The 13071-nt window shown below is 32.6% G+C and overlaps 1 protein-coding gene across 1 annotated transcript; it reads left to right on the plus strand.

The window, feature by feature from the left end:
• The first annotated feature begins 7502 nt into the window (after positions 1-7502).
• Positions 7503-11575, plus strand: LOC143193957 (uncharacterized). Its single transcript, XM_076400417.1, has 5 exons — positions 7503-7643; positions 7704-7822; positions 8107-8377; positions 8435-8602; positions 8705-11575. The coding sequence occupies exons 3-5, from the start codon at positions 8326-8328 to the stop codon at positions 9226-9228; spliced, it is 744 nt and encodes a 247-aa protein (XP_076256532.1). The 5' UTR covers positions 7503-7643; positions 7704-7822; positions 8107-8325; the 3' UTR covers positions 9229-11575.
• Positions 11576-13071: the final 1496 nt, after the last annotated feature.

Consider the following 13071-nt stretch of genomic DNA (forward strand, 5'->3'; position numbering starts at 1 on the left):
CGTGGCAGGTTTCTGCCTGGTAATATCAGCGGGGTTTATGATAATCCTCTTTGGATCCCGTAGGGGATTACGTCATTCTCAGATCTGTATTAAGCGCGCTCATTCGATTATGTTTTAGTGGGGTTTTAACGTCGAACTTATATTGTCCGTATATATTATATATCGGGTTTATTTATACTTCTCCAGGGCGATTTATTGGGATTAGTTCCTCCTTAATATTTTTATGAATGGTTCTTTTGTTATGCCGTAAATGTATATTTGTAAAATGAATCATTATTCTGAACGAAGAAGTGACTTCTCTACAGACTAGATATACCGAAAAATATCGATACGACGAAAAAATATCGGCCGATATTTACTTCAAATTAGTGTCGATAGTTGATAGTAATTTTAGTTGTAAAGTAAAATATCAACAAAAAAAAATCTAAGGATCTTTGTGGTGGGAGCAATGGGGAAATCTATTCATAGCGATATCAATATTTTCCTATGAATTTATTAATATTTATCAATCACCTTGTTTGTTTCATCAATTGTTTTATTAAATTTTCGAAAAAAAAAACATAAATTACATTGGTATGAAATATATATTATTATATATCTGTGAAACTATAAATAGTAAATTAGTCGCCATCTAGTATCTTGAAATCGTTAAACAATTAAATTTACAATGTGTTCTTGTGTGTGGTCTTCTACATGAATCTTTACTCAATTTTGAAATGAAGACAAGAGCTTAATACTCAATAAAGTGTTTCATTTAAGAAACACTTTATTCATTTTTGTGTTCTTAACAAGATATGATATGATTTATGATAATATTATTTAATGTTCATTATATAAATACTCGCTGTTTAACATAGAACGGTTCTACTTCTTGTTCATAGTGAAAGTAACTTTTTTTAATTTCCTGAAATAGACTTCAAAAAAAATACGTTCAAAAAATAATTAATACTCATTTAATAAAAAATACTCATCCTATAAATTATGTTTCTTTAATCACTCCTTCTAGAAGTTTAATTTTCGTCAACATGAAAATTATTTACTACTTTGAAAATACATTTTGTAAAGACAATTCAGAGAATGCGCTGTAAAATTTGCATCACATGGTGATTCTTATTCCATATTGTTTGAATTAAATCTTAGTCGGAAGAGTTGTATATAACTTCAACATCAATATAGAATTACGATTATATATTTATTCGACATTTTTTTGCTGTTGAAGAATTTGCTGATATTTTATTTCTTAGTTGTTTCATTTTTCGGTTTTGTCACCTTACAAGGCAACACAACACAACCTTCTCATCCAAATCAGCCCATTGACCGATTTGCCTGTTTTAAACGACTAAAGCAACATTTCAGATGTAAAAAATCGCTTTTTGACATCTTTTGGAGTAAGATAATCCAATTGTGTCGCTTTTTTTCGATCATTTTGTTTTTACAGCTAACCTGAGCGTTCCCTGAATTGTCACTGTAAAATGTATTTTCACTGTAGTAAATATCTTTCATATTAACGAAAATAAAAACTATAGGAGGGGTAATTAAAGATACATAAAAAGATCATATATGTTATACATCATAGGATGAGTATTATTTGTAACAATTATTTTTTCGGTGTATTTCTTGAAGACTATTTTAGGAAATTAAAAGAGGTTACTTTTATTGTGAACAAGAAACAGAACCGTCGGATGTTAAACAGCTATTCTTTATATAATTGAAATCAAGCAATAAAATCATAAATCATATCTTCTTAAGAAGGTATCACAAAAATTAATAAAGGGTCTCTTAAATGAAACACTTTATCGAGTATTAAGGTGTCGTTTCATTTCAAAATTCAGTAAAGTTTCGTATAGAATTTCACATACATGAATACATTGTAAATTCAATTGTTTAACGATTTCAACATACTAGATGGTAACTAATTTACTATTTATAGTTTCACAGATATATAATATTTAATATTAATATTTCATACCAATGTAATTTATGTTTTTCTTTTCGACATTTTAATAAAACAATTCGAATAACACATTTTTATACAATTCCAATTAAATAATAAAAACAAAATCAATAGAGTCAATAAAATATGGTCCAAATAATATATTTATAAGGTGGATAGTTAACTTTAATAAATTCGAAGGAAAATATTGACGTGGCTATGAATATATTTCCCCTTTGCTTCCTCCACAAAGATAGAGTTATTTCACTTCCAGACTAGTCGCATTGGAGACCTCCTAGATAAAAGATCACTTTGTCATGTATATCGCGCTAGCCTAAAACCAGATATGAGGCGTCTATTAGAATTTACTCTCCTCTGGCAAAGTTGTCGGAGAATCAGTTGATATATTTCGGCGCGATAGCACTGCATACCTTTGTGGTTGCTTTAGTAAATTTGACGTTCAATTTTGTTGAGTATAATATGTCAAATTGGTTTTAAAATCATACTTAATGCATACATGCATTATGTCCTTCGGAAATAACAATGAACTTACGTTATTCGAATGTGTTACCTAACGTCGCAACCTTGACCTCCTTATTTTTTCTGTTAATACGTGTATACATTTTTCCTGCAAAATTCTAGTGATTTCTTTTATATCTTGCTTTTACTTTTACATGATTTAATTACTCTATTTCCCCTAACGTATTTGCCATATTATTTGTCATAAAAGGGTTAGTATCCATTATCTCCTTATACATTTCAAAAGACGCACATCGATATTCTGAACAATTTATCAAATATAAATCAATATATTATAACAGTTACTAAAGTGTTAATATATAATCTATAAGACCAAATTGTTCTTCACTGTATATATATCTCGACCAGCGTATCCATTTTAATAATTCTTTGCTACCCCTACATCACTTCGATAGCAATAGTATTAAATTTATCGAATAGCAATTTAAAATAATTCTCCCTCAAAGAGCTGGATATTCTTGAGTGTTCTAAACATTTTTAGATTAACAGTTTTCTCTGAAATAATTGTTTAGAATACTCATTCTTTTCATATATTTTATTGCCAAGAGAGCTAATACCAAAGTAATCTTGATTCGTCATCTGCTTCGCATATGGACGACTTCTCTTTTGTGTATCTAACATTATATTGTTCTCTTTTCTTTTTGAGTAATTTTAGTCACTGTGCCCATAATAATATTTACAGCAGCTTGAAAACAATTCGATTTACAATTAATCGTAAGTGCGAGTAATTTCAAGTTTATGTGTATGTTTATTAGTTTTACTTTGGTGAACGCGAATACTCACAGTTTTTTTATTTTAATTCATTCATTCATTTCATTCAAATTTTGTTTCATGATCTTTGTCCTCTCAAAGAGGACTGTGTTAATTAAGAAATAGTTGAAACTGCATGGGGTAATAATTACACAGTTGGGTGAAAGATGATATTAATTGTGTTTTCCTCCCTATATTCACTAAATTTTTGTAAAATATTCTCTCTTTTTGCTTTTTGTTACAAAATATTTACGAAAATTGAGCGAACACTTGTGAGGTTTGAAGAATACTCTTTCTTTAACAGTTTCGTGCTAATTAAGCAAAATATCACCTTTTTTACTTTTTAGTTCAGTTTTTATTGGGGACCTTCTTGTAAGTTTTGTACCATTAGTAAAAATTCCTAATTTTTTTCCACATCTGTTTCTCATAATTTGAATTGACCAAGCTAGAACCTTAAGAATCCGAAACTCATCATCTCAACTGATCAAGGTAAAAACGAGAAAAAAAAAAGAAATTTCAACTCAACTTTGGCTTTCTTTCTATCGGGACTACACATTTCTCGGCAGCAAGAAAAAAACTTCCCGAACAGACAGTATCTTTGCGGGAATAATATATCTTGGCGGAATGTCGAGACCGTCTCTCATTCTTTTTATGCGGTTTTAACAACGATTCTAAAATGAAAAAGACGCTTTTATCGCCCATTTAAACTTACCTTTGGTCCCCGGAGAGTAGCGTAAGTCTTGCACTCCGCGTTTACTTTATATTATGGCGTGTTTTACGTCTGTTAAAGCTCAGCTAGATGTATGTCTTGTTCGGCGAGAGTATTTATATACTTCCTTATATAACGAATATATTGTTATTAAACCGTTTATATAATGAATTATCCGCGTCCTTCTATTTGTTTTATTATATTTGATTCTTTTTTACATATTTAGGTGTAGTTTCCATAGTTACTTTTTTAAATAATATTTTTAAGTAACCTTTTTACCAACGAGAGTTTGTCTGAACTGGACCTATGTTTTAAGGTAGGCTCCAAGATATGGTCCTCGGCATTAAGCCTAGTGACCTAAACTGGCCAGTGACCAACTTAGAGACCATACTAGAAGTTATAAGACCTGGCGTGACTGGAATGGTTCTACCTTGTCGGATTCTTCACTGTTGCCTGCAAACTCGCGACTATTGGAACAGTAGGAGGACCGTCCTATCGCCTTGACCACTGTGCCAACGAAGCCGGCAGTTACTTTTTAAAATTATATTAATATATCTATAATACTACTAGTAGTGAGTAAACACCACTCCCAAGTCCTTGCTCTTATGGAGATCTAGTCTAGGACGGTTTTCCGTGGCATTTTTATGTAAAATTTTATTGTTATTTTTAATCTGGGGTGATCAAGCGCGGAATCAATTTCGAAAGCCACTTAGGCACGTTTAATTATATGTGAAATAATTAATTAAGTTGTAAATGCTTTACTTTCTGACATTTTGGACGGCAATCGTCTCCGGGTGATCAGTATACCTCAACTATTTTCATATTAGGCTTTTTTGTTAAACTATTTTTTGAAATTTTTTTATTGAGGCTTCACTATTATTTTTGGCTATCAAAAGATATATTAAATTAAAGCTACTGTGACTTCTAAACTACTAATTTGAATGTATTAAACCTATAACATTAAAAAAATGATGAAATCCACAAAATGATCTTGAATGGTCATAAATTGAAAATTAATGAAATAGCAGATACTCTGAAGATATCAACTGAACGTGTTCATATTCATTCACGAATATATCGGTATGAGAAAGCTCTGTGGAAAGTGGGTGCCGCGCGAGCTCACTTTTGATCAAAAATGATTCTTCGCAGTGTTTGAAAATGATCAAGCGTATTAAACCCTTTTTTAAATAAAACGTTTTCGCGTCGATATTTGACAATGGATGAAACATGGCTCCAACGTTTCACTCCGAAGTCCAATCGACAGTCATCCGAGTGGATTGCACATGATGGACCCGCTCCAAAGCGTGGGAAAACGCAACAGTCGGCTGGCAAGGTTATAGCGTATGTATTTTGGGATGCGCATGGAATAGTTTTCATTGACTACCTTAAAAAAGGAAGGACTATCAACAGCGACTTTTACATAACATTATTAGACCGTTTGAAGGATGAAATCGTCAAAAAACGGCCGCATTTGAAGAAAAAGAAAGTGCTGCTTCACCAAGACAATGTACCGTGTCACAAGTCAGTGAAAATGATGGCAAAAATCCATAAATTGGCTCCACCCTATTCTTCAGATCTGATCACCAGCGACTTTTTCCAATTCTGAGATCTCAAAAGAATTCTCGCCGCTAAGAACTTTTCGTGGAATGAAGCCCAAAATGATCGCTATAGTTCGTTAGATTTTTACCTCTCGATTGTTTGTAAATGACAACGTCGTAAAATCAGTCGGAAACTACCGAAGTTTACCGAATAGCGATTATGATTCTTCAGAAATAGCCACTACTTATAATGTATTCGTATATAGACCTGTATAGTAGGAAGCATAACGAATACAAATTAACATGTTAATGATAAGCGGGTGAAGAGATGCAACAAATACATTATAACATCCAAAAACCCCTTAATCTATTTGAATGGATGTTTATAAAATCCTTTTCCTGATTGCCAGATAAAATTGGACCGAGACCGTCTCTAATTCGGTAAGTCATGATTATTTTTTCGGGTAAATAAACTAACGAGAAAAAGGCAAAATCCCGTTCCTTGCCAAGACTGTAGCCTCAATAGGATTTAATTTTGCGGATTTCATTGTGTTGCGCCGTGTAAATCTGGCCGGATTGAAAAGAAAATTCCCCTCGCGGAAAGTGATCTAAGATTATGTCTTTATGCTCGCAGACGGTGCTTATGATATTTATCACATTCTTTACCGAGTTATATATAAATAGGTATGTTATTTTTTTCTTAATTTGGTACTTGTGGAATGGTCTTTTTATTTTATAATTGGAACATTTGCTTCTTTTTAATTGATTGGATTCATATTTCACGGCATAATTTTACAATCCGGTGTCATTTTAACCTTCCAAATTTACTATCCTAAATTGGCGAATGCGAGAAGCATTCTCTAGCTTCTTAAATTCAATAAAGTACTGGCAAACTTCTCTTTTTTTGAATCAATATATCATAAAAAATGCTCGAAGATTTAGAATTTGTATAGGCCAATATGATTATAACCAAATTGAGCACCATCAACTATAAAATTTAAGAAAAAATCACGTGATGATATACAATACTATATTGAGAAACTGCAGAGAGACTACTTATTGGTTAACATCAACTCGAATGGACATATGAATACTTTCGACATATTATAACTCTTGTTTGATGTTTGAAGAAAACGCTGAATATACTGGAAAGTCAACCTAAAACCAACAAGAAAAAAAATTAATGTATGAAAATATGCAGGTTTTCTATTGTTTTAATAACTGATTATAAATATATATATATATATATATATATATATATATATATATATATATATATATATATCTTATATATAAAAATGAATCGCAAAATATGTTCCTAAGCGCATAACTCAACAACGCCTGGACCAATTTGGCCAAATCTTTTTTTAAAATGTTCGTTGAAGTTCAGGGATGGTTTTTACGGCGAGAAAAATTAGAATTATTGATGGAAAAACCCTAAAAATAGCCCTTTTTGTTTGAATTTGTTTCGTGTATCAGTTGACAATTCATCTGTCATCTGTCAAAAGTCATCTGTAACAGACAACTTTTTTTTTTTAAATTTGATATGACTTGAACTCAAATCCTTTTAATCCGTACGAATTGTTTTATTTATTTAAAATTTTTTATTTGTTTAAAATTTAATTCAAATTTTAAATAAATAAAACAATTCGTACGGCTTAAAAGGATTTGATTTCAAGTCATATCAAATTTAAAAAAAAAAGTTGTCTGTTACAGATGACTTTTGACAGATGACAGATGAATTGTCAAGTGATACACGAAACAAATTCGTATATCGTGTTTTGTGCAGAGTGTTTAGTTAGTTAGTGTTTGTTTAGTTCGTGATTAGTGAAAAAATAATTTATATTTGATATGCCTCCTATAAGACGAAGCAATTTAGGTAGAAGAACCAGAAATGCTATAAACCAAGCTAATTACCGATCTAATCGTACTGCACAAGAACGTGACGACGGAAATGAACGTGAAAGAATTCGGATATCACAAACGCGTGAAGCGCGAGCGCGACATTCAACTAATAATCGCGCAAGTTTGAATCCAGCTGCTTTCAGTTACGATGTGTCAATTGACTACAGTAACTACCAATGTGTTGTTATTGGTTCTATGAACTTGGTTTGCTCACACTGTAAGGCATTAAAATACAAAAACGAAGCCAATGGATTGTGTTGCGCAAATGGTAAAGTGAAATTGATACAATTGGATCCACCACCAGAACCATTGTACTCATTGGTTTCAGGAATAGGAACAGATTCTATACACTTTTTGACACATATTCAACAATATAACAATTGCTTTCAAATGACTTCATTTGGGGCAACAAATGCAGTTCGGGAAAATTTTATGCCAACTTTCAAGGTATGTATTATAGCAGTTACTCATAATTATTTTAGCGAACAAAATTTTCTGTCACCAAAGTTAAGATGTGTTACTAATCTTCAATTTCTTAATAATTACGAAATATATCACTTAGTCATCATATTATATGGTGATTCAGTTTCAGTGACACTTTTATTATATTTTATATTTGATAGATATTAGTTAAAACTAAATATATACTTTTTAAGATCAAATATTATTTAAGTTTGATCATTGACAATCCATTAATTTATACCACACCATAATATTTTTTTTATTTACAGATACAAGGGCAAATATATCACAGAGCAGGTTCACTGTTACCAGTGTCAGATAGCGACAACAAATTCCTGCAAATTTATTTTATGGGCAATTCACCACAAGAAATTGATCTGCGTTGTGCACATAACAATTTAGTAAAAAGGTCTATTGTAGAACAATTATAAACTTTATTTCATCAACACAATCAATTGATTATATTGTTTAAAACTGCCCTGGATCTGATGCCATCCGATAATCACAAAATTGTAATCAGAGCTGATAAAACACCTGCAGGTCAACATACAAGACGTTTTAATGCACCAACTATTGATGAAGTTGCTATCGTTGTAGTTGGAGAAAACTTGGAATCCCGTGATATTGTTTTACATCGTCGGAATTTTCAATTACAACCTATAAAGGAAACACACCGCTCATATGATGCACTGCAATATCCCATTATATTTTGGCAAGGTGAAGATGGCTACGATTTATCAATAAAAATGATAAATCCCATTACAGGTAACTAAAATATTAGTTTAGCTATGGCGATAATATCTCAGTCACTATATTATGTATTTTAATTTTATATTTGAATGTTATTAAAACAAAATCTGTTTACAGGTTCTGAAACCAACAAAAAAGTCAGTTCAATGAACTATTATTCATACCGCCTAATGATTCGGGAAAATGCAGATAATCACATATTGAAATGTCGGCGATTATATCACAAATATGTTGATGACATGTATGTTAAAATTGAAACGGAGAGATTAACATTCATCAGGTTGAATCAAACCAAACTCCGATCTGAAGAGTATATTCACCTTCGAGATGCGATTAATACTGATGGAAATGCACAGAATGTCGGTCGGATGACTATTCTTCCAGCAACATACATCGGAAGCCCTCGGCATATGCACGAATATGCTCAAGATGCCATGTCGTATGTTCGTCATTATGGTACAGCAGATTTGTTCATCACATTTATATGCAATCCGCAATGGATAGAAATTAAGCAGGAGTTATTACCTGGGAAATCATCCATTGATCGTCATGATATTACAGCCAGAGTCTTTAGACAAAAGTTGAAATCTTTAATGAATTTCATTGTAAAACATAATGTGTTTGGTGAGACACGCTGCTAGATGTATTCTGTGGAGTGGCAGAAACGAGGATTGCCACATGCACACATTTTGATTTGGTTGGTTGAAAAGATAAGGCCAAATGAAGTTGATGCAGTGATATCAGCTGAAGTCCCTAATGTACAAGTAGATCCTGGATTGCATGAGGTAGTTATCAAAAACATGATACATGGTCCCTGTGGAACTCTTAATCAAAATTCACCGTGTATGATGGATGGTAAATGTTCAAAACGATATCCACGGACATTAATATCGGAAACAATTACTGGTAATGATGGTTATCCATTGTATCGTCGCAGATCGACAGCAGACAATGGAAAATCAACAATTGTCAAATTAAATTAACAAGATATTGAAATAGATAATCGTTGGATTGTTCCATATTCACCCATTTTATCAAAGACATTCAAAGCACACATCAACGTTGAATCTTGCCATTCAGTGAAATCGATTAAATACATTTGCAAATATGTAACCAAAGGGAGTGATATGGCTGTGATTGGAATTGGTGCAGAGAATTCTAATGATGAAGTTACCCAATACCAAATGGGCCGCTATGTCAGTAGTAATGAAGCAGTTTGGCGAATATTTTCTTTTCCTATTCATGAGAGACACCCTTCTGTTGTTCACTTAGCTGTGCATTTAGAAAATGGACAAAGAGTGTATTTTACAGCACAGAACGCAGTACAAAGAGCTGCTCAGCCACCATCTACTACATTAACCAGTTTTTTTGAGACATGCCAAAACGATGATTTCGCACAAACATTGCTATATTCTGAAATGCCAAAATATTATACCTGGAATCAATCCTCAAGGAGATTTATACGACGGAAACAAGGAAAACCAGTTCCAGGATATACAGATGTATATTCCACCGATGCGATTGGCCGGATTTATTCAGTACATCCAAGCAATGATGAATGTTTTTATTTACGACTGCTATTAGTCAATGTACGTGGCCCAACATCATTCCAACAGTTACGAACTGTTGATGGTGAATTGTGTGGATCCTACAGAGAAGCCTGTCAACGTTTGCAATTGCTTGAAAATGACGCTCATTGGGATCAAACTCTCAATGATGCTGTAATATCATCACACACTCATCAAATACGAACATTGTTTTCTATAATCATATCTACATGCTTCCCATCACACCCAATTGATTTGTGGATGAAGTACAAAGATTATATGTGTGATGATATTTTGTACCAAATACGGAATAGAATGGGAAATCCAAATATACAAATCAGTGAAGAAATTTACAATGAAGCATTGATTTCAATTGAGGACATGTGCTTGATAATGTCAAACAAACTATTAATTCAATTAGGCCTGACCGCGCCCAATCGTCCAATGCATGACGCTTTTAACCAAGAGTTGCATCGAGAAAGACTGTATGATCTCAACGCTTTGAAAGAATAAATTCAAACAAATCTTCCACTGTTAAATGAACAACAGAAGTATGTATTTGAAACTCTTATGAAAGTAACAAATGATGAAACTGGAGGGATTTATTTCTTAGATGCACCTGGTGGTACAGGAAAAACTTTTTTTATTTCATTAATATTAGCAACAATTCGCTCACAAAATAAAATTGCACTTGCACTCGCTTCGTCGGGAATCGCAGCAACTTTGCTTGAAGGTGGTCGAACAGCCCATTCAGCACTAAAATTGCCATTAAATATGCAAAGCAATGAAACTCCAACCTGCAACGTTTCGAAGAACTCTGCAATGGCAAAGGTTTTGCAGCACTGTAAATTGATTGTTTGGGATGAATGCACGATGGCACATAAAAAATCTTTGGAGGCTTTAGACAGAACCTTAAAAGATCTACGTAGCAATAATAACCGATTTGGTGGTGCAATGATTTTATTAGCAGGAGATTTTCGTCAAACATTGCCAGTGATTCCACGATCAACGCCAGCTGATGAACTCAATGCATGTCTAAAGTCCTCCAATTTGTGGAAACATGTTAAAGTACTTCATTTAAGCAAGAATATGCGTGTCGAGTTGCAAAATGACCAATCTGGAAACATATTCTCTAAACAACTCATTGACATTGGTAATGGCAAATTTCCTATAGACATGTTGACGGCTTGCTTTTGCTATGACTATAAACAAGTCCCAGGGGCAATCATTAAGTGTTCGTGGTATTAATCTAGAAAACCCATGTTTCTCACATGGTCAATTGTATGTTGCCTGTTCCCGTGTTGGAAAACCATCAGATTTGTTTATCTATGCGCCAGGTAATCAAACAAAAACCATCGTATACCACAAAGCAATATAATGATAATAATAATAATAATTATGATTCACATGATTAACAATAAAGCGATTACTTACTTTTCAATCCTTATATATGTTTTATTTAATTATTTTTTATTCACAACGCCCTATCACCAGGGTGATGGTTCTGTTCAGGAGAATTTTTTAAAATACGTAGGCACAAAAACTGCCACATTACAAATTTGACAGGACGAAGTCTGTCGGGTCAGCTAGTATATATATATATATATATATATATATAGGACGACCCATCGAATAATCTTCATGTATGTATGTTTATGTGTTTGTATATGTAATAGTACTTTTTTTCTATTAAATGCACCTCGATACGTTACACTACACAAAATCAAATGGTTTCATTCTTTTGAGTCTGTGTCCTGTTCTTATATTATCTAAGAGTATTATGTTACTTCAATATTAACATGAGAATACAGTCTAACAGATTTACTTTCGCTAATGTTTATTTTCCAGGCATTGTCACATATCGACGCAAAACTCGGGTTTATTACGCTTGATCATCTTCAAATACTGCTCCGAATCATTAACTCGTCGTTGTTTTTGGTCAAAAGTGAGCAGTGATTCTCATACCCAAATATTCGTGAATGATATGATGTAAACGTTCAGTTCATATCTTCAGAGTGTCTGCTATTTCATTCAACTTCAATTTGCGGTCATTCAAAATCCTTTTGTGGATTTTATTAATGTTTTCGTCGGTAACAATCTCTTTTGGGCGTCCATTCGGTGCTCATTTCACCAGGTCTAGACTTAGCATACGAAACCTTGATGGTTGATTTTCCTGGTGCAGTCTCCGGAAACTCGGCATCAAGCCAAGTTTTTTATTCAACTGTATTTTTTCTCTTCAAAAAACCAATATTTTATTATTAAATTCTTATTATTTATAAATTCCTCTTTATCCATTTTTTCACAGTAACAAAAGTTACTTCACTAAGAATGCTATAATTTACAAACCAATGATCTGACAGCTGTCAAATTTATACACGCTTTTTTTTAGGGTTAGGGCTAACTAATAAACATTAGAATTTAATTCTAGTAGCGACATCTGTGTGTCAGGCCGGGGACTTTTCGATTGACCTGTTAGTACATCTAATGTAATTATAGAGTCACAATAGTTTGTAGGTAAGGGTTGTGTTTTATTATATTCACATTGAACTCTTTCCTACACCACCTTTGAGGTAGAGTTCTAGGTGCGTTTTTTATCTAGTGGTATTTCCTAGAGACTTTATAGACAATTGTATATCCAAGTAATGTATTTTCAGAGAGCATATTTATCTTTTCATGTATAATTTTTGTTTCCTTCGTTACAATATTTCCTTGTGAAGTCATTTTGATATGACTGTATTTCTCCTCAGTTTCTTCTGTTACTACATGTGTACACTTTTCTTGATACAATTAAGTTTAATTACTGTGCTTATCTTCTATGCATACAGTTATCATATGTACAATTATCATATATTAATTCTATACTTACTTTTAGTTATTTCCACTTTCATCATCCTGCCTCGGTAATTGTTAACATTGCATGATGTTAATTTTCAGACT

The sequence above is a fragment of the Rhynchophorus ferrugineus genome, unplaced genomic scaffold (genome assembly GCF_030347505.1).
Source record: "Rhynchophorus ferrugineus isolate W39M unplaced genomic scaffold, kcgeb_rfMv2 rfM3, whole genome shotgun sequence".
Taxonomy (NCBI): Eukaryota; Metazoa; Arthropoda; class Insecta; order Coleoptera; family Curculionidae; genus Rhynchophorus; species Rhynchophorus ferrugineus.